At 34.7% G+C, this 25,644-nt stretch overlaps 1 protein-coding gene across 13 annotated transcripts in view; it reads left to right on the top strand.

Annotated features, from left to right (window-relative positions):
• Srek1 (splicing regulatory glutamic acid and lysine rich protein 1) overlaps positions 1-25,412 on the top strand; it is a 46,842-nt gene extending 21,430 nt beyond the window's left edge. For 4 of the 13 annotated variants that reach the window (XM_021242936.2, XM_021242939.2, XM_087189545.1 and 1 more), the window contains 6 exons: positions 2,533-2,601; positions 4,901-5,020; positions 5,379-5,753; positions 9,127-9,222; positions 10,782-10,926; positions 12,784-25,412. In XM_021242936.2, the coding sequence (XP_021098595.1) occupies positions 2,533-2,601; positions 4,901-5,020; positions 5,379-5,753; positions 9,127-9,222; positions 10,782-10,926; positions 12,784-12,933 (955 nt within the window). In that variant the 3' untranslated portion in view covers positions 12,934-25,412. The remainder of the gene's footprint in view (positions 1-2,532; positions 2,602-4,900; positions 5,021-5,378; positions 5,754-9,126; positions 9,223-10,781; positions 10,927-12,783) is intronic. The other 9 variants (XM_004862849.4, XM_087189546.1, XM_021242937.2 and 6 more) reach the window with 8 other exon arrangements.
• Positions 25,413-25,644: the final 232 nt, after the last annotated feature.

Raw genomic sequence — 25,644 nt, 5'->3', positions numbered from 1 at the left:
TCTCCCAGTGCACTCCAGGTCTGGGGAATACTACCCCAGGTGTGGTTCCAAGCAGTTTTCTTTCTCCAGGACCATGTGTCAAGTGGAGTACTTCAAGTCCTTGGTACTCCTGGTGATAGGAGCCTCTGCCCACTACTGAAACCATGCAGAAACATGCAACCTCAGCAAGAACATTGTGCTGTGCTTAAGCGCTGTTTGTGTTGTGTTTATCCTATTTTTTTTATCATAGCTATAGCTTTTTAATTTTCTCTTTTATCTTTCATTGCTTTGTGGTTGGTGCAAAGGATACCTCAAAGTGTAAAGCATACCGTCTTGATTGGAAGTACCTTAAGAATCCTGTCTTCTGCTGTCTTTAGGGTGTGGAGGGGGCTTTGAAAGGGTATATAGTAGACCCCAGTTGCATGTTACATTACTTTTGTCTTGATGAGGTATGGAAAATGTGCATGTGTGTATGTTGTAGGGGTATTAGAGAAGGAGGATGGTTTGTGGGGAAGGAAAGAACCAAGGTATTGTGTGTTGAGCCTCACAAGCAAGCTGAGTTTAGCTTGTTTTTCTGTGATGATCAAGGAGATTTCAAGGAATGAAACAGACTACTATGATTTTCTTTGATTCTAATAAATTATATTTCTAGCTATTTGCTGGTATATACTTCCTTATTCTTAGTTTGCAAAATCTTTGGAATATTGTTTTATTTATTAGATCTTACAGTAAGGCAAATTCAGAATCAAGTGAAGGCAGTTTGTTTTATGTACAAGAAATATAAAAGCAGTGCAGCTGGAGTCAGTTGGAGAAAGCAAGCAGAACAGAGTGACATTGGGTACCAGACTGTGGGCATTCACATATGTTGACCAGGATATGGTCAGGGTAAAGCAGATCAAGGAAACAGAAAATTTTGTTGAAGAATAATTTCTCTGAGGAAAAAAGGGACCAATGTCCTGAATCTTGTTTTGAGTGATTTATTATAAGAGAAAGTCAAACTCCAAGGCTGGAAAAACTAAAACTTGATGATTAACATTGTTTCCTTGATAATATATGTAAAGCTTTGTGTTTTTTGAAATTAAAACAGATGTTTTGTCTACTTTGTCTACTACCCATTTTAAGGTTTTTGTTTTAATTACTCTATATATGGGTATATTTCTCCAGAGGTTTTTATTATTCAGACTGTATTGAAATTTATTAATTATCATTGTGATAGTCATGAGAATACTTTCATGTTGTAGATCTAATCTATGTACCAAGGATTTTGTTTTATTTTGTTTTTAGTCAGCACATTCTACTTTTATTATATATGCATGTAGAGACACATATCCATTACAGACTTCATAAATACAAAAGAGGATGACTTCTCTTTAAAGGAGGGGAAAAGAAAATACCTTATTGATATTTGGCTTAAGACTCTTCAACTGGAAGAGCCCTTGTCTCCCCTAGGAATCGGGAAGAGGATGACAAACCTTTCTTGGCTTTTTCTTCTGTGCCAGCGGAAGCTGGTATTCTTGGATCTTGCTCTTATCCACTAGACTTCTCAGGAGCCCTTGCTCTTGGGCCCACCCTCTTCTACTTTTCCCCCATCTATGGATGCTTTAGAGTTTGTTTCTCCAACTTAAAAATTTGCTTTCATAAACTGGTCACCTGAGAGAGGAGAAGTGGAGGGAGGTTAAATAATAATTACTAAAATACAGTTAAATGATAGGAATAAGGTCTCATGTTCCACAGCACAGTTGAATGACTACAGTTTACAATGATTTATTATATATTTACAAAGAACCAAAAGAGAAGAGTTCAGAGGTTCCTAGCACAAAGAAATAGTAAATATTTAAGGAGCTGGAAATGATATGTTATTCTGATTGTTCACTACACCTTGTATACATGTATTGAATTACTACACTGTATGCACCCCCTAAATATGTACAATTATATGTGTCAATTTAAAAAGATTAATGACAGGTCTGGTGTTGAATACCTACAATCTCAGCACTTGGGAAACTGAGGAAGGAGGATCACTGCAAGTTCAAGGCCAGCCTGAACTGCCTAGTGATACCCTGTCTCAAAAAAAATAAAAAACAAAATAAAATTAGAAACACCCTCCTCCCCCAAGCTCCTCTCACCTTATTCTGTTCCTTCCTCTTATAGTAAAAGGGAAGATGGGATTTCCTGTGACTGTGTCTTTGGCTAGTACTAAGGAGATATGTTTCCACTTTGTCCAAATTTGATACATGTTTTATTCTTTTTTTGGTATTGGGGATAGAACTCGGGACCTTGTGCTTGCGAGGCAGGCGCTGGAACCACTGAGCTAAATCCCCAGCCTACATGTTTTATTCTTAGAAACAGTCTTAGGAAAAGTAGGCAGAACTATAATTGTAATTTTAAGGTAAGTAACCTTTACAGACCAGCATAGGAAATATAAGACATTTTATAATGTTATAATGTTATAATGTTTTAATGGAAAACAATTGATATACAAATGAACTTTGAAGCAATATGATGGTAAGTTGCTATGTATTTACAATTTAATTTTAAAATATAATTTTGCAGGGGCCGGGGATTTAGCTCAGTGGTTTCGCCGCCTGCTGTGCAAGCGCAAGGACCCGAGTTCGATCCCCGGTACCAAAAATATATATATATAATTTTGCAAATTATTAAAAATGCAGAAACTGTTGATAACAACTCTTCTTTATCTTTGGTTAGATTAGACCTATTCTTCACTGCTTTTAGCATTCTTAACCAGAAAACTACTAGTGGGTGAGATAGAGACATGAAATATTTAGTGTCAAAATTCACATATAATAATTACTCTTGAGCAATGACTTTTGAACTCTTGAGACCTACAGGGCAAGGTAGGAAGCCAAATGATCAGTGCTTTTTTTCCCCTTTTTATTACTAACTCATTTATTAGGACTATACTTATTTTTTTTTAAAGGAAGTTTATTAATGTTGGAAAGCACTGCTTTGAGGAAGACAAAAGAATTGTTTATATTTTTAGGAAGACTAACTAGAACAGAAATCTTAAGCCTTGTTACTAAGCACATAAAAGCAAAGACACTTTAAAAGATTAACTTATGTGAATATAAATGGACTAAAAATGTCCTCAATTTTGTAGTTTTGCCTTAATATCTACTACTTGACCTTCACGTCTCAGATACTAAGTGATAAAGATTTGAACTAACTCTGAATGATCTTATTAAACAGGTGATATAAAGATAAATATATTATCTTTAAAGTCATATAATAGATGAGTAGTTGAAAATTAGCTGTAGGAAAACAAATTTCGACTAAAAATAAATGTATTTTAAAATAAGATTTCAAGCCAAGCATGGTGATTCACACCTGTAATCCCCGTACTCTGGGAAACTGATGCAAGTCAAGCCCTGCCTGGCCAATTTAGATCCTGCCTTAAAATAAGTACATTAAAAAAGGGGTTGGGATATATAGTTCAGTGTGAAGGTCCTGGGTTAAATCCCCCATACGGGGTGTGAGGTGTTGAGTATTATCTGGGGATGTTTTTGATTTCATAACATACCACAAGTATCGTCATTTAACCCTTATAGATATTTGTTATAATTTAATTTATTGAAATATAACCATCAAGATGATCATCGTACTTGTGAAAGTTCATTAGACCTCCTTTGAATAAAATAGATATAATTTAAAGTTTATATTTGTGTTAAATTTTGATGATATGATCCTTGGTACCAAAAAAAAATTTTGATGATGATGATGACAGTGATGATGATACTGAGAATTAAGTTTTAAGCATTTTCTCTGTGCCAGAGACTGCAATACAGTTTTCCATATGTTGTATGCTTTAATTCTCATGATAGTTGTAGGAGATATGTGATTCTTACTCCATGAGGTTAGTGACTAGCCAAAGGCCTCAGAGATAGCGATGACAGCTGGCTTTCAGAGCCAGCTGGTTATACTCCAAAGTTGGTGGTGAGTCTAATCCCTTTATTATTTAAGTTGTGTGCACCTGCCTTATATTTTAATGAGTTGTGCCTGGGATACTTCATTATGAAAAAAATCACCAAAACCCCATTTCTTCAGTTGGGAAAGGGGCCTGTTCAGAATGGAAATTTCAGTTGTTTTTCCTAGGAGAATTCAATAATAAAATATTCTTTTAATAGCTATGATTATAGTTAGAGCTATAAAATCAAGGCATTGCAAATTAACATTTGGTTATATCTAGTTTTACCTCATGGGTAATGAATGACTTATTTTCCTGTCACACTAGCACTCTCATTAAGTACTGTGCTTCCTTATCTGTGGTTCTTAATGTTTGTTGTGACAAACAGTACACAGCAATGTATAGAAATTACTTTGAATTGGCCCGGTATGGTGGCACATGCTTGTAATGAATCCTAGCACTTGGAAGGTTGAGGCAGAAGGATCACCATGAGTGGGAGCCTGAGCTTCATAGTGAGTTCCAGGCTAGTCTGAACTACACAGTGAGACCCTGGATTTTTTTGTCTCAAAAAAAAAAGGAAATTACTTTGAACTATGTAACCACTAGTACCCATCTAGATGAGGTTGAAACCAGCTTATAGACGCATCAAGAGTTAAAGACAATTTATGGCATTGAAAACTTAGACTGTGGAAAATGTCTGTCTTCTATAATTTGAGGCATATACTATTTTTTTAAAAAAAATGATTTCTTGGAAATAGTCTGATTGTGACTTAGAAAATAGCTCTCAAATTCTGTTTTGTGTTCTAAATAAAATATCTGGTAAAGTTGCCAATAAATAAACTTAATTTCTGGTAATCTAACTCATTACGTAAGGCAAATTTTAAAATGGTAAATACTGTTAGGATACACTTTTAAATTCTCTTAGAAGAGGTCTTCAGTTTTTTATAATTGAAATTCTAAGAGTAAGTTTTGATTTTCTAACAACTTATTTTTCTTCAGGAGTAGATCCCATAACAGATCACGTTCAAGACAGAAGGACAGACGTAGATCTAAGAGCCCACATAAAAAACGCTCTAAATCAAGGGAGAGGCGGAAATCAAGGAGTCGTTCACGTTCACGGTGAGTTCTGGAAAAATTATGAATGATTCTGTCATTAGTTTTGTTAATTTTTCTTTTGTGGTTTGGGCTTTAATGAGAAATAAAATTCCTGTGATTGTTTTAGTAATGTAGAATTAATATTGAGTGCTGCTGATTGGAACCTGATCGTCAGTATGACGCTTGAGGTTTCCAGATGACTCAACTCACCCTGGTAATTGCTTTGTTGAGCAACTATGTGCACTGGAGTTACATAGAAATTTATATGTAATGTCTATAGCCATTGCACATGATTTTCTATTGCTGATTGCTGAAGAAAGAGGGAGGTCCTTTTTGGGGGGAGAATTATTTTAGTTATCAATTTATCTTTTTGTTTTTCAAGGGACAAGAGAAAAGATACTCGGGAAAAGATGAAGGAAAAGGAAAGAGTGAAAGAGAAAGATAGAGAAAAGGAAAGGGAAAAAGAGAGAGAGAGGGAAAAGGAACGTGAAAAAGAAAAGGAACGGGGAAAAAACAAAGACCGGGACAAAGAACGAGAAAAAGACCGGGAGAAGGACAAGGAAAAGGACAGAGAGAGAGAGCGGGAAAAAGAGCATGAAAAGGAGCGAGACAAAGAGAAGGAAAAGGAACAGGACAAAGAAAAGGAACGAGAAAAGGACAGATCCAAAGAGATAGATGAAAAAAGAAAGAAGGATAAAAAGTCCAGAACACCACCCAGAAGTTACAATGCATCAAGAAGATCTCGTAGTTCCAGCAGGTTTGATAATGCTTTAGAAAATTTTTTTAACTAAGAGGTTTCATGATGACAAATGAAAATACAAAGTTTTAACTAACAGAAATTATTTTATGCAAGCTGAACCCATATAGCAATATTGAAACATTTCCCCCTCCCTAAATATAAAGTAAATATTTTTCTAGCTGACGGATCGCTACAGTATTGAACCTGTAAAGAGGAAAAGATGATAGTTGGACAAAATTATCTGAAAAATTTTAGCTGTCCTTCATAATGCATAACCCTGGCTAATTTATTATCATTATTATTTTTGTTTTCTTGCAGGGTAGCTGTTAGGGGAAGGTATTTTAAAACTGTTCTGTGTGTGTATACATATACATGTACGTATACATACATATATATTAATCTCACATATATACGTGTGTGTGTGTATATATAATATAAATATACCTGTATATATCTATTTTTAAATTGACCACTTAGGTGTCTGTATTTCTTTGGAATAGTAAATTTTAACATGCAAAATAGTTTGTGAAGTTGCAGTGTCATTCTTTTCTGTCATTTATGCTGGTTTTTACCTCTTGAATACATGCCTTTTAAATTTTGAGTTGGGTGTGGTGGTGCACACCTGTAATCCCAGCACTTGGGAGGCTGAGGCAGGAGCATTGCCATGAGTTTGAGATCAGCCTGGAATATGTAGTGAGAACCTGTCTCAAAAAACAAACCCCCAAACCAGACATTTAACTTAATTCTCCTGTGTCAAATGTTAGATTTCCCCCCTTAGGACTGTTCTCTAGATTTATTAATAGGCACACTGCCACTAGGTGGCAGCAGGTTACCGTAGTAACACTTGCAAATGAATCTTCCTCAAGGTTATTGAAACTCACATACTATATTCCATGACTACAAATAAGGTTTCTTACTTACGTCAAAGTGTATCTTAAAATATATATATTTTAACAAAAATAATTTTTCATAGCAAACAATTTGAAATCAAGGAATATTTTAAAATTTGTTAGTTTGAGAGTATATTAATACTAGTCTGACAAATATCAAAAGATAAACAGCAGACTTTTTCACATCTCAGTTTGTTTAGCCCTCACAATAAGTTTGAAAAGATTGTTATTATCAGTGTTTTAAAACTGTGAGGGAACTGAAGCTTTAGAGGAAATGGTCTATCCTGTAGTTTAGTATCAGAAGTATAGTATACCCCCTTTCCTTCTTTTTAGAAATTAAGTTTGAGAGTTTGCTAACCAATATTTGGTATCTACTTTTAGACACTGCTTTAGAACCATGAAGTTGAAAGCAATAGTTTATGTTACAGTGGGGTTTAAAATAAATAGATTACTGTGACATTGCAGCGTGTTGAACCAAAAATTGAAGAGAAACTGTCACCTCTTTTGTTATGGTTATCAGTGTGGCTTGTGACTGGATCTTTACTGCAAAGTAATTTTACTGATTGTGTCATATGCCTTTGTGATTATATGACTATTTAGACATTATCCTTCACAGCACCAGATGCTTTGGTTCCTTTTTAATAGCTTAACTTTTCCTGAAGACTTTGAAACATTTAATTTCTCACTGGCCATTTTAAGTCACTTTATGTTTTAAAAGTTCAGATGGTCACATTTAGTCCTACTTTAAAATAACGTCTGGGACCTGGAAAATAGGATGGCTAGCAACTAGATTAGTTCATAAAGGTTCAACAATTTGGAATGTTCTTCCTTTTGAAAAGCTCAACAAAAATTTACAGTTTCTCTATTTAACGTTTTCCTGCTTTCCAAATGGTTACTGAACTAGAAGACATCTAATTGCTCAGAAACAGGCTACTTTACGTTTTTATTTCCAACATTGTCTTCTCATTTATCTATCATATGTCTGTTCCTTACTGTATTGGGGATTGAACCCTGACCTTTTGCACTGAGCTGTATCCCCAGCAATTTTTTTTTTTTTTGATACCTGGGGATCGAACTCCTTGGGACCTTGTGCTTGCGAGGCAGGCAGTGGCACCACTGAGCTAAATCCCCAGCCTCTAGCCATTTTTTTTTAAGAGACAGGGTCTTGCTAAGTTGTGCAGGCATTGAAATTTTAAAAAAATATTAAAGTGTTGCCTAATATCTATTTTTAAAGGACATTTAAAAAAGTGTCAGCACTTTAAAGTTATTATCAATAAAAATAAGTCCACAAAACAGAAGAGAGCTAGTAGTGTAGCCCATTGTGGAGGCTCTGGGTTTGGTTTTCAGCATTGGAAAAAAAAGAAAGGAAGAGAAAAATAATGTATTGAATATTTACTTTGTGCCAGACTCCATGGTTGGTACTTAAGGTATGATGCTGTAGCTTTATAACAACACTGTAAGACTTGAGTTATTAATTGTCTTTATTTTCCAATTGACTAAACAGGCACAGGTTAAATAATATTTGTGTTCTCAAAGCTCTTGAGCTTCTTTGGTCTTTTTGAACATCTTCCATATATAACACTAATATACAAGCTTTATTTACTTTTTAATTTTAGGGATGAAAAATAAGAGATGGTGAGAACTTAAATTTGAGAGGATTGATTTGTTTCAGCCACTGTGTGGTCACTGATTATCTGAACTCCTTATGAGAGATCATTGGATATGTTAATCATTTAATGCATATCCTTACATCTTGTCCCTTGAATTATGGACATAGTGAAGTTTATTGTTTCTTAGTTGACTACTCTTATAAACAAAGTAATTTATACTATTCATCATTTGCTAATGGGTTTAACACAAGTCTTTAAAGCATTGTTAATCTATTTAGTAAGTCTTACTTTGCCATATTTAAATCCTAGATTTTAACTTACTATTTTATATCTAAGTAACTTGTGCAGTTTTAATAGAACAGTAATAAAATGATAGGAGGTGGGAGGGAAAAGCAATTTCTCTATAAAATGATACTGACTTAAGTGCATTTTTGGAGACATTCTAATACTTGGGCCTAGATAGTTCATATTTTGCAAGCTCACTCACCCATTTCTAGAGAATGTGTTTGTTGCAAAATAATCCACAGTGGGGCAGCAGGGAGTTAGATACATGACAGGATCCTCTGATAGGCAAAACGTGTTATAGATGCTGCAAAAAAACATATTTGAGAGAATCTGGACATTATTTATATGTTTTATACTCAAGAAGTTGTGGGGGCTAGAGATGTGGCTTAGTGGCATAGTGCTTACCTAGCATGCACAAGGCCCAGGGTCCATCCCCAGCACTGCAAAAATAAATAAATAAAATTAAAAACCTAAATAAATAGAATAAATTAAATAAACAGGCCTCTGAGGAGGGCTACTCGAGAGTATCCAAAACTCTTTTGCTTTTATATTTTTGAATTGCCTGTTATTTCAGTTGTTATTCAATGACCTATTTTTGACTTTCAGGGATAGGCGCAGGAGGAGAAGCAGGAGTTCTTCCAAGTCACCAAGAGCGTCAAAAACCATAAAAAGGAAATCTTCCAGGTCTCCATCCCCTAGGAGGTTAGTTTTAAGAGGCATAACCTAAAACTAAAGAAGAGGATGCAGGAAATAAAAATATTTTCAAAATTATCTTTTCAATCTTTAAAAAATTTTGTATTTTGAATCATAACCTTTGTATCCTTTAGAAATTGATCTAAAAAGTTATATGTTGTCTTTCACCCATGTATTTATCCACTCTAGCCCCTTAAATAATGACATTACTAGTTTTTCTGTATATTCCAGTTTTGTATATAGACATAAGACGAGAATATATCTTGTTTTTTCATATAAGAAGCACAAAATATATGCAGTTGTACACTTTTGTTGCTTAATTACCAGGAAATCTTTCCATATTGTTGTGAGACAGTGTCTACATTCTGTATATAAATGCATGGACTTTGTCTGGAAGTACCTTGGTTTATTTAACTTGCCTGTGGTATACTGGGCTTTCTTAGTTTTCCTATTGTGTGTGTGTGTGTGTGTGTGTGTGTGTATATATATATATTATTTATTTATTTATTTATTTGGTACCGGGGATTGAACTCAGGACCTTTCGCTTGCAAGGCAGGCACTGGAACCACTGAGCTAAATCCCTGGCTTTCCTATTGTAAATTACATAATTCTGTAATGAATAGCTTTGGACTTAACATTGCTTTGTAGTATACATATGTGTAGAAAATTTTCCAGAAATGGTATTGTTAAGTTAGAAGGTGTGTTTGTAATAGCTACAACAGATTGTTATCACAGTTACAGGTTTTTGATCATTTGGTAGGTAAGAAGTGGCATCATTGTCAGTATAATTTTAGTTGCATTTCTCTTATTATATGTGAAGGTAACCATCTCCATATATTTCAAGGCCTATTATATTCCCTTTTCTGTGATTTTATACTTTCTTACTTTTCTGTGAGGCCTTGTTTTTTTTCCTTTTTCTGTTTTCTACAGCTCTTCTTTTTTTTTTTTTTTTTGATTGAACTCAAGGCCTTCACATTGAGCTACACTCCCAGCTCCTTTTATTTATTTTTAAAAAGTTTTAGTTTTTGTTTTTTTGAGCTCATTGTGTAGCCCAGGTTGGCCTCAAATTCATGACAATCCTTCTATCTGAGCCTCCCAAGAGCTGGGATTATAGGTATGTGCCACCACACCTGGCTGCTCTTTTTATTTTGAGACAAGGTCTTGCTGAATTACCCAGGCTGGCCTCCAGTTTGAGATCCTGCTGCATTAGCCTCCCATAGAGCTGGGATCACAGGTTTGTACCACCGTACCTGGCTTTTACAGCTCTTTTTGTATTAGGGAGATTATTCTTTATTGATTTGATTATAGATATTCACAGTTTGTTATTTCTTTTTGGAAATTTATGAAACTGCTGCAAAATGACTAGAGTATCTTTAAAAAGCTAACTGGGCTAAGGAATGGAGTAGGAGGGGTTATATGACCTATTTTTGTTTTTTTGTCAAATCAGCTTAGTAGGATGCTTTTTTTAAATGCATTATTTTAGATAGCCAGTGTTATAAGGATATTTTATTAAGAACATAGTATTTAATTTCTTAGAAATTAACTGGCATATATCAATATTCTTACAGCAGAAATAAGAAGGATAAAAAGAGAGAAAAAGAAAGGGACCATGTTAGTGAAAAAAGAGAAAGAGAGCGTTCCACCTCTACAAGAAAGAGTTCTAATGATAGAGATGGAAAGGAGAAGCTGGAGAAGAACAGTACTTCAGTTAAAGTAAGCATCAGTGCCTGGTTACTGAATAATTGAGATTGTTCTTTGTCACGTAGAAGCAGTTTTTTGACTGACTGACTTGACTGATTGATTGATTGATTAATTGTAGTACTAGGGATTGAACCCAGCCCTTCCTTGTTTTGGTAAGTCGCCAGATTGTCAGGGCTGGGCTCAAACTTGTGATCTTCCCGCCTCAGAGTGCTGGGGATTACAGGTGTGTAACACCATGTCCCCACATAAAAGCAGTTTTTGTTGGTTTTTTTTTTGGTACTGGGGATCGAACTCCAGTCCTTGTGCTTGCACAGCAGGTGGTGAAACCGCTGAGCTAAATCCCTGGCCCAGCAGTTTTAAACTGAAAGCTTAATGAGGGCAAGAGTATCTTGTACATTGTTGATATTTTAAAAATTTTGTCAAGTTTTAAAAATTAAGTTTTGAAGAGATGAGAGCCAATTAAAATTTTAACTGTCATGTTCATCTTAAGAGAATCAGAAATTAGCATACTAATAAATTCTTTTGAAAATCTACAGATAATGAATGTTCTTGATATAAATATATATAAAAATGCTTTTTGTCTCTTTCCATTTTCCTCAATATATGTCTCATTAACTTTAATAAGACTGTATTGTTACTGGCTTTGTAATACGTAGTTAAACTTAGGTTTGTTAAATATTGTTATGTTGCAGAAAAATAAATTCTACCAAGTGTGCTTTCTCTTAGATAATTTAGGAACTTGTAAGTTAGTTCCCTTACTATCCTGCTGAAGTTTATTTATATTTGGAAATTAGGTGTTCTAGAACTTGTATTGATTGAATAGAAGTTCATCATCGATGACATGGGTAATGTTTATTGAATGTGTTCTGTGTGCCAGACACTCCTTGTTCTCATTTAATTCTCCTTTAAGCTGAGGACAGAATTTAGATTTACTTTTTTAATACTGGGAGTTGACACTAAGGCCTCTTTCTTTCTAGCCAGGCACTCTACCACAAAGCTACATCCACTGCTCCTTTTCTAATTTTTAATTTTGAGACAGGGTATTGTCTTTCTGAGTTTCCCAGGATAGCCTCAAACTTGTGGTTCTCCTGCCTTATCCCCTCACGTAGCTAGGATTACAAATATGCATCACTGCGCCTAACTGGACTATTCTTGAACAGTCTTTTTAAAGAGAAATTGTATTAGTCAGCTTTTCAATTTCTCGACACAGTATCCAACACCCACAACTTCTATTTGCTCATGGTTTCAGCCCAGGGTCAGCTGGCTCCAAGGTTGTGGTGGAGCAAAGCTGCTCAGTTTTTCCTTTTTTTTTTTTTTTTTTTGTACCGGGGATCAAACTCGGGTCCTTACACTTGTGAGTCAGGCAGCAGAACCACTAAGCTAAAATAAATCCCCAGCCCTAAAGCTGCTCAGTTGATGGCAAAGCAGAGCAGGGGAAGAGCGCCAGAGAGGAAGGGACAAGAGGCCAGGTACAGACCCCAAGGGCGGGCCTCCATGACCTACCCAGACATACCCCAAAACCAGTCAAGTTGAACGACCACCCTAATGACCACAGGAATAGTGACTTTCTTTTCTGTGTTCCCTTGTTTTTGTTTCTCATGGCATTTTTGAAGCTCTTTGACTCTTTCCGTAGATCTATTCCCCCTTTTCAAGTCTGTTGGCAGTATTTATTTTATACTTCCTTAGGACTTCTGTTCACTGATGTTCAGCGTCCATGGATTTTCCATATTTTATGCCAAGAATAAAGGATATGTAATAGAAGAAAATTACCCAGTTTCATTAATTCACAGAAGATGTAGTTATATCATTTAGCCATAATAAACAGTTCTTGAGGAAAACAGTAAACGTGTACCTTAATATTCATTGTAGGAGAAGGAGCACAATAAAGAACCAGATTCAAGTGTGGGCAAAGAAGTAGATGATAAGGATACACCAAGGACTGAAGAAAATAAAGTACAGCAAAATGGAAATTGTCAGCCAAATGAAGAAAACCTCTCTACCAAAACAGAAGCAGTATAGGACCAACCAATGCAACTCTACACTCAATGCTGGAATAAAATCCAAAGCTTTTAATTCTCTCTACCACAAGATGTAAACAGGGAAGAAATCTAGTTGAGCATAAAGATAGGTGCACCAGTTGTCAGGTGATGTTGTGGACATCTTGTTACTGAGTAAGGAGATAAAGCACGGACATTGTGAGAATACCACGGATTATCCAAACTCTTCATCTTCTAAAATCTGTGCATTTCCATGGTGGCTGACACACTTGTCATGTGGTTTGTTAGTGTTTGCCAAGAACCATTGCAAATAAATTGAATATCAGTCATCCAAATTTGTACTATCCCTAAAGACTGGAGATAAGCATTGGTGACTCTTTGAAAAAAATGCTAGTTACTTAATTTTGTATTGTTTTACTTTTTTAAAAGAAAAATTTCAGTATATACAATTTGATGATGTGCTTGAAATTGGTGCAAATATATACACACAATTGTAAATGCAAAGTATGTAAGAAGTTTTAACATTTCACAGGATTTACAGTGATTGTGTTAAATTCTCACTTGTGTTTTCTTTTGCTTGCTGTTTAGGGCAGCAGTTTTTCTTTAAAATAGTTTTACAGATTAAAATTGCTTAAATAAGTGGATTAAAAAACAACTGACAATGCATGCTACTATTCTCTTTTGAAAGGAAGAGCAATTATATTGAATACTAATAGTAATGTGTTAGTATTCAGTGTTTAAAATCATTCAGTCTTCCCACAAAGTAAGCTTTTTTTTTTTAAACTCTTGATATTTCCAACTTTAATATGAATATTGCAGTGTGTTTTGTCAGCTGTAGGTGGCAAAGATGCCCTTATAAAAAAGAAACTGGGTTTCAAAATGGGCAATGGGAGCACAAGCTGAAGCTTTAGTGCCTTCTACAATGTGGTATACTGTTTTCTAGAATTTTATATGTACTAGTCATTCTCAATTCATATGGAATCTAGATGGATATTCTATTCAGACCCATAGAGAAGTGTGTAAGTGGTATGTCAGAAGAGCTTCTTACTTAGTTCATCAAGTATGAAAGGGAAGTCCTGTTTTCAAGACTGACTTTAGAGTTTAAAACAATGCAGTTTTGGGACCATCAGTTTTATACTGTGATAATTGAAAATAAACGTTCTTTTTTCCTCAAATCAAAGGAAACCTTTTAGTTGACTACATTGGATGGCCTTAATTATTGCCTTTCAATCAATTTCTCATAAATATTGTATAGAAATCATGGTTTAAGGGAGGACTAAGAGTATAGCAGAGGTGGTTTATGTTTAAGCATATGTTTACTTGACTTTAAGATATAGGTCATCCATCATCATCAAGCTTACATTTCGCAGAATGTATGCGAGGAGTAAAATGACAGCATTGCTAGTGTTTTCCTGGAGAACTGTGAATTTCTGAGCTTTTTCATTATTTCCAAAAAAGTAATACTTTTAATTAGCATATTATTAAAAATCAAGTATAATTATTTTAATGCAATCTAATACAATCAAATTCTCAGTTGCCTTACCTCATGGGAAGAGTTACTTTTGTAGATTTTTAAAAGCTGAGTAGCACATTAGTTACTTGGTTTCAACTTGAGTTTTCTTTTAATGTTAATACAGTTGAAACTTAAGTATTTGGTGGAGAATGGGAAAAGTTGTCCCTTTTGCAAGTAATGAAGCCTAGTTTGATAATGAAGCTGCTTAATCATCTTCATGTGTTCAGAATTACCGTGTTTGGTTATTTCCCTTTTTGTCACTGTGTACATTAAAAGTTTCCAAAATGCTTTACTATGTAAAGTATAGATGGTCATTTTAATCATTCAGCCACATATGGTTGGCTGGTAAACAGCTTATTCTGATACAGGAATGCTTGGGTGCACATGAAAGATTGTGAGGGAGTGTGTGTCTTGCATCAACAGCTGTTTTATTTATGATATGTAAGTAGAATAGAGCAAATGTTTGAATCTTTGTTATTTTTAGTACCATTTCTCTAATAAAGCTAAGTATTTTAGAGGAAAGTATTTGTTTATGCATTTCAAAAAAGCATCTTAGTTTTCACTCTTGTTTTAGTTGGCACAGAGACTGTTTTGGCATGGGGAGTGTGTGTTTGTGTGGTGTCTGTAAAACAATCATTAAAAGTTTGTTGTAGTCTGGACACTGAAAATTTTCAGTGTTAGAAATTATTTGATTCCTGCTGCTGATATTTTTCTTCCTGATCATACTTTGTAAGTTTTAAAATAATCATACTAATCTTGGAAAGCTGATTTATAAAACCTTAAGAATAAATAAAAATACAAGAGATCTGGAGAAAGTGAAATTAGATTACTATGAGAGATTTGACATTTTCCTACAGGGAAGCAAGGCTTTGTTTGAGAGGTCCATAGAGGGATGCTTGAGAGAGACAGAGAGAAGAAAAGGGGGAAGGTGTGGTGGTGGAGAGGGAACAGTTTTTGTTTGTTTACTTAGAGTTACTATGTTTCTGTTTATTATTATCTTTCAAGGTATTTTGTTTTTTTCATTCAAGATTCTTCTTTTTTCATCCCAGGTAGATGTTATCAGGAAAACTTGAGGTAAAGCCAAGAAGACAGCCCTTAGACACGTGATACACTCTGTGATTGTCTTTTTTGGTTTGATTGTACAGAGATTATATGCTACTCCTTAAACTAGTTGCTATTCATCATTTTAAACAAACTGTATTCTTAAATGCTTTCCAGTAATGTACACTGAACTAGAATCATAAGATGGTCCTTCATAAGCCAGCCAATCAGTTCCATGTGTGAAAACATAAGATTCTTAATTTCTACAATTATCTCTTTAGTTATTATTTTGTCTAATTAGCTTATTAGTAAAAACACAAGTCAGATTGTGACCTTCCCTGTGTTTAGAATTTTGTTCAGTATTTGGCTATGTTTATCGTCATAAATGTCAGAGGCTTAAATTTTGACATGCTCAATTAAAAATAAAAACACATATTCATAACCAGGGTTTTTTTTGGTCAAAAAAATAATTTTTTGGTGATATTAATAATTTTCAGAGCCCTCAATCTTCCTATGTATATATTGCTACCCTTATGTTAAAATTTAAAAAATCTGATCCAAACCTTCCTTGAAATGAAGATACTTGAATTTAAGGATTACAAATTATTGTAGTAGTTTTTGTTTTCAGTCTACACTATTAAAAGTATAACATATACTTATTTAATCATCTTTAGTTGTGGAATTAGCAATTACATGAATCGTTTTAGAAGGATGCATTAAATAACATTTCGGTGAGTCATTTCTTATTTTCATTTTATTTATTTATTTATTTATTTATTTATTTTTGTATCAGGGATTGAACTCAGGACCTTGCGCTTGCGAGGCAGGGAATGGAACCACTGAGCTAAATCCCTGGATTTAGCCTCCTGCTTCTTATTTTTATTTTAAAGGACAGTAATTCATTATAATTAATTGTGTGGAGTTAATCCATTCTTAAAAAGGTAATATACAGTAACCATGTCTTCTTGTGTGTTTAAATATTTTTTATTTCCTCTACATTTATATTTAGTATTTTCTTATGTTTATTGCCTAATGTAATCACTGAAATTATTTTCAGATTTTTCAAGTTTTTTGAAAAGTTTTCTTTTTAAAAGGGCTAAATTCTGTTTCTGGAAGGAGTATAGTATAAATGTAATGTAAGTAATCTTTTAAAATAAAACTGCCTTCCCTATTTTATCTTGGGCTTATGAGTGAGTCTTTCGGAGGATATTTTTATTTATAAAGGTGATTTTGCCTGAAGAATGATAATTATTTTAAAAATAAAAACTAATGTGTTTTTGGTTTTTCAGTCCATAGGCTAGATTTAGTAATCAATAGATCTCTTCCATTTCAATCTAAGGTACCTTTATCATTTCTGACAATTTATTATAATTATTAATTTATATCTTATATCTTTCCCTTTTGGGGGATGATGGTGGTGCTGGAGATCAAACCCAAGACCTCATGCACACTAGCCAAGCACTATGCTACTGAGCTATCCTCAACCCCTAATACAGTGTTCCTTACAAAAATACTTTCAAAAGGTTTTAATTTATTGCCTGATTTAAAAAATATGTAGCTAATGTTTTAATTTGGAAAATTACCATTTTGGAGGAGAGTTCACATATTTTACCTCTATAGATTTTATTTTTATAAGATTGGAATGAAGTAGTAGTTAATCTCTTCTCTCTTTTTTTCCCCCTCTTTTCAGACAGGGTATGAAGCTCAGACTGGCTATATATCTCAGACTGGCCCACTCACTATGCAGTCCAGGCTGACCTGGAACTCAAGGCGATCTTCCTGCCTTTGCCTCTGAGTACCTGGGATTACAGGTGTGCAGTGTATGCCACCATACTTGGGTTTGAAATTCATAAAAATTATACTGAAAAAAATCAGAAGAGATTAATTTCTATCAGTTTAAGGGTACTTTTTGGTAACACGTTGTGGGGAATAACCTAGAGAACTCCTGATTTTCACTGAACATTAAATTTGAAAATAATATATAGCTGTCTAGATCAATTTAATAGTTCAGTAATTATCTCCTTATCTTGATTAATAGAGTGGTGTTGTAGATTATCAAAGGAAGAGTTTAAATGTAAACAAATATGCTGCATAGGTATTATATTTTTATATAAGTAGGACTTTTTTTTTGTTACTGGGGATTGAACTTGTGTCCTTGTGGTTGCGCAGCAGGCGGCAAAACCACTGAGCTATATCCCTGGTCCTGTAAGTAGGACTTTTAAATGGTAGTAAAAGTATCAAATGCTGCTATTCTGTTGCTGTATTTTAATAAAATGAAAATAATAAGTCTTGCCACTGTTGAGTAGTAATTTCACTTGTTTTGGTGGTATTTGCATATTCATAGATATGAAGTTTTTGTATTAGCTTTTTGTTTTTTTGAGACAGGGCCTTGCTATGTAGCCCAGGCTGGACTTGGATTCACATTCCTCTTGTCTTAGATCTGTGCCACAGCTCACAGCTTGTGACAGTGGGGTATTGAGGTCTCCCACTACAATTGTATTAGTGTATATATGACTTTTCATGTCTGTTAGTAATTGTTTTATATAGTTGGGCACACTAGTGTTTGGTGCGTAGATATTTATGATTGTCATCTCTTCCTGTTGGATTGTTCCCTTTACAAGAATGTAGTGTCCTTCCTTGTCTCTCTTAATCAGTGTTGTTTTGAAATCCACTTGATCTGCAAAGAGGATAGCTACTCCTGCTTTTTTTTGGGTTCCCATCACATGGATTATTGTTTTCCACCCTTTAACTTTCAGTCTATGAGTTTCACTTTGAATTAGGTGTGTTTCTTGTAGGTGTGCAACATATTGTTGGATTTTGCTTCTTGACCCATTCTGCCAGTCTATTTTGATTGGTGAATTGAGACCATTAACATTGATGGTTGTAACTGATATGTATTGACTTACCATTGTCATGACTTTTTCTTTTTGTTGGATTCTCCCCCTTTACATTTAACTTCTTGTCGTGTCCGATGGATTCATTCTGCTGTGCTTCCTGGGGTTGTGATCCTCATTGTTTGTTCCTAGGATATTGTCTAAAAGTTTTTGGAGTGCTGGTTTGGTATTCATGAAGTTCCTGAGGTGCTCTTTGTCATGAAAGTATCTTATTTCTCCATCAATTTTGAAAGATAGTTTTGCAGGGTACATCAATCTGGGTTGGAGGCTGTTTTCCTTTAGGGCTTGGAATACGTCACTCCAAGCTCTTCTTGCCTTGATGGTTTGTGTTGTGAAGTCTGCTGTGGTTCTGATGGGCTTTATGTGATTTGTTTCTTTTCTCTCACTGCTTGTAGAATTTTGTTCTTCCGTTGGGTTTCTGGAATTTTAACTATTATATGCCTATGTATAGATTTTTTTTTTTTTTTGATCAAGGCTAGTTGGAGTCCTGTATACCTCACTTATCCGTATGTCAAGTTCTTTTCCTCTGCTTAGGAAGTTTGCCATTACTTCTGTGAATAGTTTTTTTTATGTCATCTGCACTCTCCTGTTTCTTCGTTGACTCCAGTCAGTCTTGTTATTCTTCTTTGCATCATCTAGCAGCTGCTGGATTGATTTCCCGTGGTCCCTTACAATTTTGAAGCAATTTTTCCTGGTCACTAATTGCAATCTTATCTTCTATATGAAATTCTGTCCTCACATTGGCTCATTCTGCTGTGTAGACTTTCAGTGGAGTTTTTGATCTCCTGGAAATCTATTTGCATCTGTTTTATGGATTCCATTTGTTTCCTATGTTGGGATTCCATCATGTTCCTCAGCTCCTCTATTTTTTTTAGTCTGTGTCCTCTCTAGATTTATTAATCATGTCTTGCACTATGGGCACAATCTCTGCTGTTATCTGAGAAATTATTTCTGATTTCATTTTTTCCAGATCCTCTTTTGTTGTGAATTCAGAAAGTCCAGGTGCTTGAGTATCAGATTGTTCCATCTCGTTTCCCTTTGGGGTTGCTTTAGGTGATCTGGAAGTCCTGGTTTTGAGACTTATTTACGTGTCTTCTCATTTGGATGGGGGAGGGGGCTGCTGTTGGTGCCCTCACAACTCACCTCCTTTGCCCTGAGAGCGGTGGAACGGCAGCCCGGAAGCCCCTACCTCTGGGCTGGGAGCAGTGAAATGCACAGCTTGTATTATAATTGAAAGGTGCTAATAGGTTCTTCCAGTGTTCAAAATTATTATCAAAATAGAGGTTTTTATATACTGAGCAGTCTTCATGTTGTGTATCAGCAACTCTGGTCAAGACTTTCATATTAAACGTTTTGTATTCTAGTAAATGATAGTTGCTTTTTTTTTTTCTTTTTGGTACTGGGGATCTAACTCAAGACCTCAAGCTTGCCATGCAGGTGCTGTGCAGCTAAGCTAAATCCTCAATGATAGCTGCTTTCTGAATTTCTCTTTTGTTCATAGAAAACAGTTTTTCCTGCGATATTTACACAGTGAAAATTGTCACCATGTCTTTTTATTTTTTTAATTTTATTTTTCCATTGAAAGCCATTTATTTTTCTGGTATGAGTGAGCAAGGTCACTACAACATTAACCTCTTTTGTAGAACAATGTAAATAACAGTGCATACACATCTTAAATTTGGTACGTAACAAAAGTTAGAACGCAATCATCTTTTGATGCAACAAGATAATAAATAAATAATTAAATACTCAAACTTTAACCCAACATTTGATATCGACAAATCAGTAATGTTGATTTCATATATGGACAGCAGAATCTGTTTTTTTTTAAAATGCTCAATTTGGGCTAAAGATATTTAGAATATTAAGTTTTTCCTTTTTGCTTAAAGGAACACAATACAATCACCATCATGGTGCTCTTGTAACTCAGTTTAAGCTGGGGTAAAGTGACCTTTTGGTCCATGGCTCAAGTTACATATATCACACTTTTGTCAAACTGAAACCTTGTAAGATTTCATGTTTATAAACTACAATACACACTGACCAAGCTATCAGTCCCTCACAGTTTTGTAGAAAAATATCTACATTTGTCTTTATGGGTGTCAAAATGTTACACCATCATTTGTTTAAAAAAAAAAAAGATGCACATTCGTACTGTGAAGTTATTAGGAAAATACTCTTGCAAATAAACTATATAAGATAAAATACACTTAAAGTATGTGGGTTGTTTTTTGTTTGTCTGTTTTACAATATTCTGTAAAGTGCAAGAAATCCTAAGTAAAGGGAAAAACTACCCTATATAACAAATTTAATTACAGCAGCTTTTGCATAGCAATACTTAGAGGAAGTTGGACACTTCAATTTCCTCAGGAAGAGAAGGATGGAAGAGGATCTTCCAATTCAGATTTCTTTTTGGCCATAAGTGCTTTCTTTAGGAATGGTTGCTGATGTCAAATCTCCGTTTAAGTGTATTTCTTGAACGGTGAACAAGTCTGTCTGGGTCTTCAAGGGGAATATCATTACAAGAGTCTGTATCTGAGTAGGTTCTTCAGGGTCATGGGAGAGTTGGTGAAGTGCAGACACTGGTTCTTTTATAGAGTAGGTGCTCCTTTCTGAACTTCAAGAACCAGGGTGTCACCATGTCTTTTAACAGCAAGTAGAATGCCTTTTCCAGTTTATCAGAATTACAGCTCTCTTGGGGCTGGCGATTTAGCTTGGTGCTGCTGTCTGCCTCGAAAGCACAGGTCCCGAGTTTGATCCCCGGTACCAAAAAAAAAAAAGAGAAATACATTTCTCCATTTGGAGAATGAGCTGTGTGTTCAGGATAGTCATTTAAGTAAGATAGCCTATTAGTCAACATCCCTGTTATAAAACTACCTTTCAGATATGTTGATTTAGAATCTTGCATGACCTCATGGCTTAGTTGACCAGAGATGATGAGCTGTGTGTATTGATTTTTCCATGTAGGCCAGTTCCTTAGCATCTTCTTGGTTAAAGGCTGTGGGCCATTTTGGTTTCCAAAATGTGTTAAATCTCATGTGCTGGAGTGGAAAAGGAGAGACCTTTAAAGTGTACCCTTAGGCATTAGTGGTTTTAGACTTTTCTGTCTGTGACCTTTTCCAGAAGCCTTCGGAAGGGTGCCAGGTTGTAGCAGCAGCTTTTGATAATAGACATCCACCCAGAATCTTAAAAAGTTGCATTATCTTTGAAGGATTATTTGGTCATAATCAAGGACTATAATTATAGTACGTTTCATTTTTGTAATTAACACTTTCTTACCTTGGAATAAACATCCTAAAGTTCCCTGAAAGGAGTTAAGTCTTTAAAAAATTCTGCTACTCTCTTAATGTAGTATAGCTGTAGTAAAACAAGAGTTGGTAAATGCAATCGGTTATATAGGCATGAACTCTACTTCTGCATTTCCTTCTCTTGAACTCATCTTGCATTTCCATTTATCTGACAGACCTTACTAAATATTAGCTGTTACTATGTTGGATATCTTACCAGCACCGTAAACTCATCCTGTTCCAGTTCCAGACAAAGCACTCAGTTAACAATTCTGAATATATGCCCTGATACTCATTGTTTTCACCAGCACTACATCTTTCTTGTTCCTCATTGCACATGTTGACCTGACTCAACCTCACCTTGAACGGCTTTGCTAAGTCCTCCGAATTGTGCATTTCCTCTGCAGTATCTTTAATGCGTGCTTATTCAGTCATGATTGTAGTTATGTGGGATAAAATCACTCTTGGCAGAAAGATAATTACAGTATTAGAGTTAAGTGCTTTTCCTTTTCGTCTGTTCTGTAGCCTACTCCTTTTCATATTCAACATGTTGCTACTTAAACTTAATTGGTCTGTTGTTTTCCTTCTTTTGATAGAAAGGTAATACCTGATAACGTGAATTGGACAGCATTCCCTCATCTTTAGTTTTCTGAAGGAATTTTGTCACATTTTCAGGCAAAATTCTCCAATAAAGCCAATCTTATCTTGGAATGTGCTGTGTTGTAATTTCAATATTAAAAGTAGAGTTAGGGTTTGTTTCTTGTTTAAAGTTTTTGTGGTACTGGAAATTAAACCCAGGCTTTGTGTATGCTAGGCAAGCGCTCTGCCACTGAGCTGCATCCCAACCCTCCTCCCTTATTAACATTTTGCTTAGTTTCGGTTGCCCAAGCTGGCCTCAAACATGTGATCTTCCTGCCTCAGACTCCTGAATAATGGAATTATAGGTTTCTGCCACTGCAGTGTTCAGCTATATTTATTCTGAAGTGAGTTTGAGTGTTGTGTGTTTTTAAAGGAATTTGTTGAATTTAATGGTGTGAAGTTGTTCATAATACTCCCTTATCTCTCAACATGTAAGATCTGTGGTAATTTCCTGAGTATTATTAACTTGTGTCTTTTTTTTAATCTGGGTCAGTCTAATACGATTATCAGTGTATTTGATTTTCTCATATAATCAGATTTTGCTTTCATTTTTAATTTTTATTTTACTGATTTTTGCTCTTTATTACATCTTCTGCTTATCTGGGGTTTTGTTTGCTCTTTTTTTTCCCCCTAGTTTATAATGGGAGCAGGAGTTGTCATTACTTAAGACCTTTCTCTTCTAGTACAGGCTTTTGAGTACTGTGAATTTTCCTTTCAGCCCTGCTTTACCTCCATTCTAACAAATTTTGATATGTTGTGTCTTCATTTTCATTTATCTCAAATTTTTTATGATTTTCCCTTACGTTTTGACTTTGACCCATGGGTTATTTAAATAAGTGTTATTTAGTATCCAAATATTTGGGAGTTTCCTTTTTTTGGGTACTGGGGATTGAACTTGGGACCTTGTGCTTGCGAGGCATATGGTGGAACCACTGAGCTAAATCCCTGGCCTTTGGGAATTTCTAAAGATCTTTCTGTTACTGATTTTTAACTGAATTCCATTGGGGTTTGGAGCATATTTTGTGTGATTTGATTCATTTAAATTCTGTTTTCTGGCCTACAAATAATCTACTTTAATAAGTGTTCCATGTGCACTTTTAAAAGAATGTATCCTCTGTCTTCTATTCTTCACTGGTTTTGTTTCATTTTTCTGTCAATTAATGAAAGCGGTCTTGAAATCTCTAACCAATTACAGATTTGTCTATTTTTCTTTTAGTTCTCTGTTTTTGCTTTACTTATTTAAGCTTTTTTATTAGGTTTATAAATATTTAAGGCTGTATATCCTATTCAGTTGACTTGCCATTATTAAATTACACTTTTTTATTTCTGGTAATGTTCTTTGCATTGACATCGTTTTAATATTATCAGTTAAAGCTTTTTAATTTTAATTTTTTATTTTTTTAGCATTAGCATGATATTTTTATTCCAAACTGGGCAACATATACTTTGGTCTTGCTAATATTTTTTTCCATTGTGAAAATTTCTGCATTTTAGTTGAAGTGTCTAGATCAGTTACATTGAATGTCTTTTTTTTCTTCCAGCAGTAAATATTGAACCCAGGACCTTTGCACTGAGCTGGGCTACATCCTCAGCCCTAACAGTGTTTTTAAATTTGAGATAGTCTTGCTATGTTGCCAAATTGACCAGGGTGGCCTTGAATTTGGGATCCCCCTGCTTTACCCTCCCATAGTTCTGGGATTAAAGGCATATGCCACCATGCTGGCTGAATGTAATTATTGATGTTCCTGGGTTTAAACCTGCCATCTTGTTATTTGTCCTTTCTCTTTTCTGTTTTTGTTCCCTCTTTCCTCTGTATATTCTTTTGAACAAATTGAGTACTTTTCATTATATATTTCATTTTATTTTCTTTGCTGAATACTAGCTATAATTCTTTAATTTTCAAGTAGTTTTAGAGCTTTGTGTGTATATATTTTTTGTTTTGTTTTTGTTTTTGATACTGGGGATCGAACTTGGGACCTTGCGCTTGCGAGGCAGGCGATGGAACCACTAAGCTAAATCCCCAGCCCCTGTATGTACTTTTTAAAGTTAATTTTGTCCAATTTTGAGTAAAATAGTATAAGAACCTTATAATAGCATTCTTTTCCTCTCCCAAGTTTGTGCTATTTTTTTTTGTCACATTTAAGATGCGTTAAAATGCCCACATTATATTGGGTATATTGGTTTTGTTTAAATTCTTGTATTTTTCCTTTTTGATCGAACCCAGGGCCTCATGCATACTGGTTATGCTCCATCACTTAACTGTTAAACCTCTAGCCCTAGTAGTTGTATTTTAAAGAAGATAAAAGTATCTCATGAACCCAAAGATTTAGAATTGCCGGTATTCTTTACTTTTATGTAGATCCAGATTTCAACTAACTTTGTACTGTTTCTTGGAGGTCTGCTGGTTATGGATTCCATCATTATTGCATGCTGAATAAGTTTTTGTTTCAGTTTTAATATTTTAAAAATATTTTCTTGGCTGTACAATTCTACATTGATTGTTTTTCTTTCTATACTTTAAATGTATGATGCCATTGAATTGTGAGTTACTTTGTTTCCATAAAGATGTCGGCTATCATTCTTGTTCTAAATGTTGCTTTTATCCTGTAGCCACTTTTTACATTTTTTTTTTTAATTCCATGAACCACTGAGCTAAATCCCCAGCCCATTTAGTGATATTTCTTCTTTCTTAAACTTGTTGGGTCTGTTTGTATTAAGTTTGAAAAATTTCTAATCATTACATGTTTTTCTCCACTTTATGGACTTTGGTTTTGTGTACAGTTATCTGGAGTTGTGTACTATAACTCACTGGTACTCTGTTCATTTTTCTTAAAAGCTTTTTTCTTTCTTTTTGGATACTCATGTTCTATCTCTGAGTTTACTAATATTCTGTACAGTTAAGTGTCATTTAATGATGAGGCTGTATTCTGAGAAATGTGTCTGGTTATTTTTGTTGAATGTACTCACAATACTGTTGTGGGACTACCACTGTATATGTGGTTTATTATTGATGAAAATGTCATTAATAGCATGTGACTGTAGTTTCTTGTCTGTTAATCTCATCAGCATATCTTGAGAAATACCCTCAGATACTGTATTTTGCAATTAAATTTAAGTTGTTTATATAGTTTCCTTGTCTCTATTTTACATGCTTATGTGTAAGTTAAGCTATAAAATATAATTTGTGAGGGCCCAGGATGTAGCTCAGCAGCACAGTACCTGCCTGGCAAGCATGAGGTCCTGAGTTCAGTCCCTGGTACCAAAAAAAAGCAAAACCGAAAACCCAACAGCGAAAATATAATTTGTGAAATTTAACTTTTTGAGTGCCGAATATATTTTGAATCCTATTGATATTCTTG

This window comes from Heterocephalus glaber, unplaced genomic scaffold (genome assembly GCF_053883595.1).
Source record: "Heterocephalus glaber isolate CG9 unplaced genomic scaffold, H.glaber_assembly_v1.0 deba00001543, whole genome shotgun sequence".
Classification (NCBI taxonomy): Eukaryota; Metazoa; Chordata; class Mammalia; order Rodentia; family Bathyergidae; genus Heterocephalus; species Heterocephalus glaber.
The sequence above is the reverse complement of the archived record's forward strand: the minus strand, read 5'-3'. Positions and strand labels throughout refer to the sequence as shown.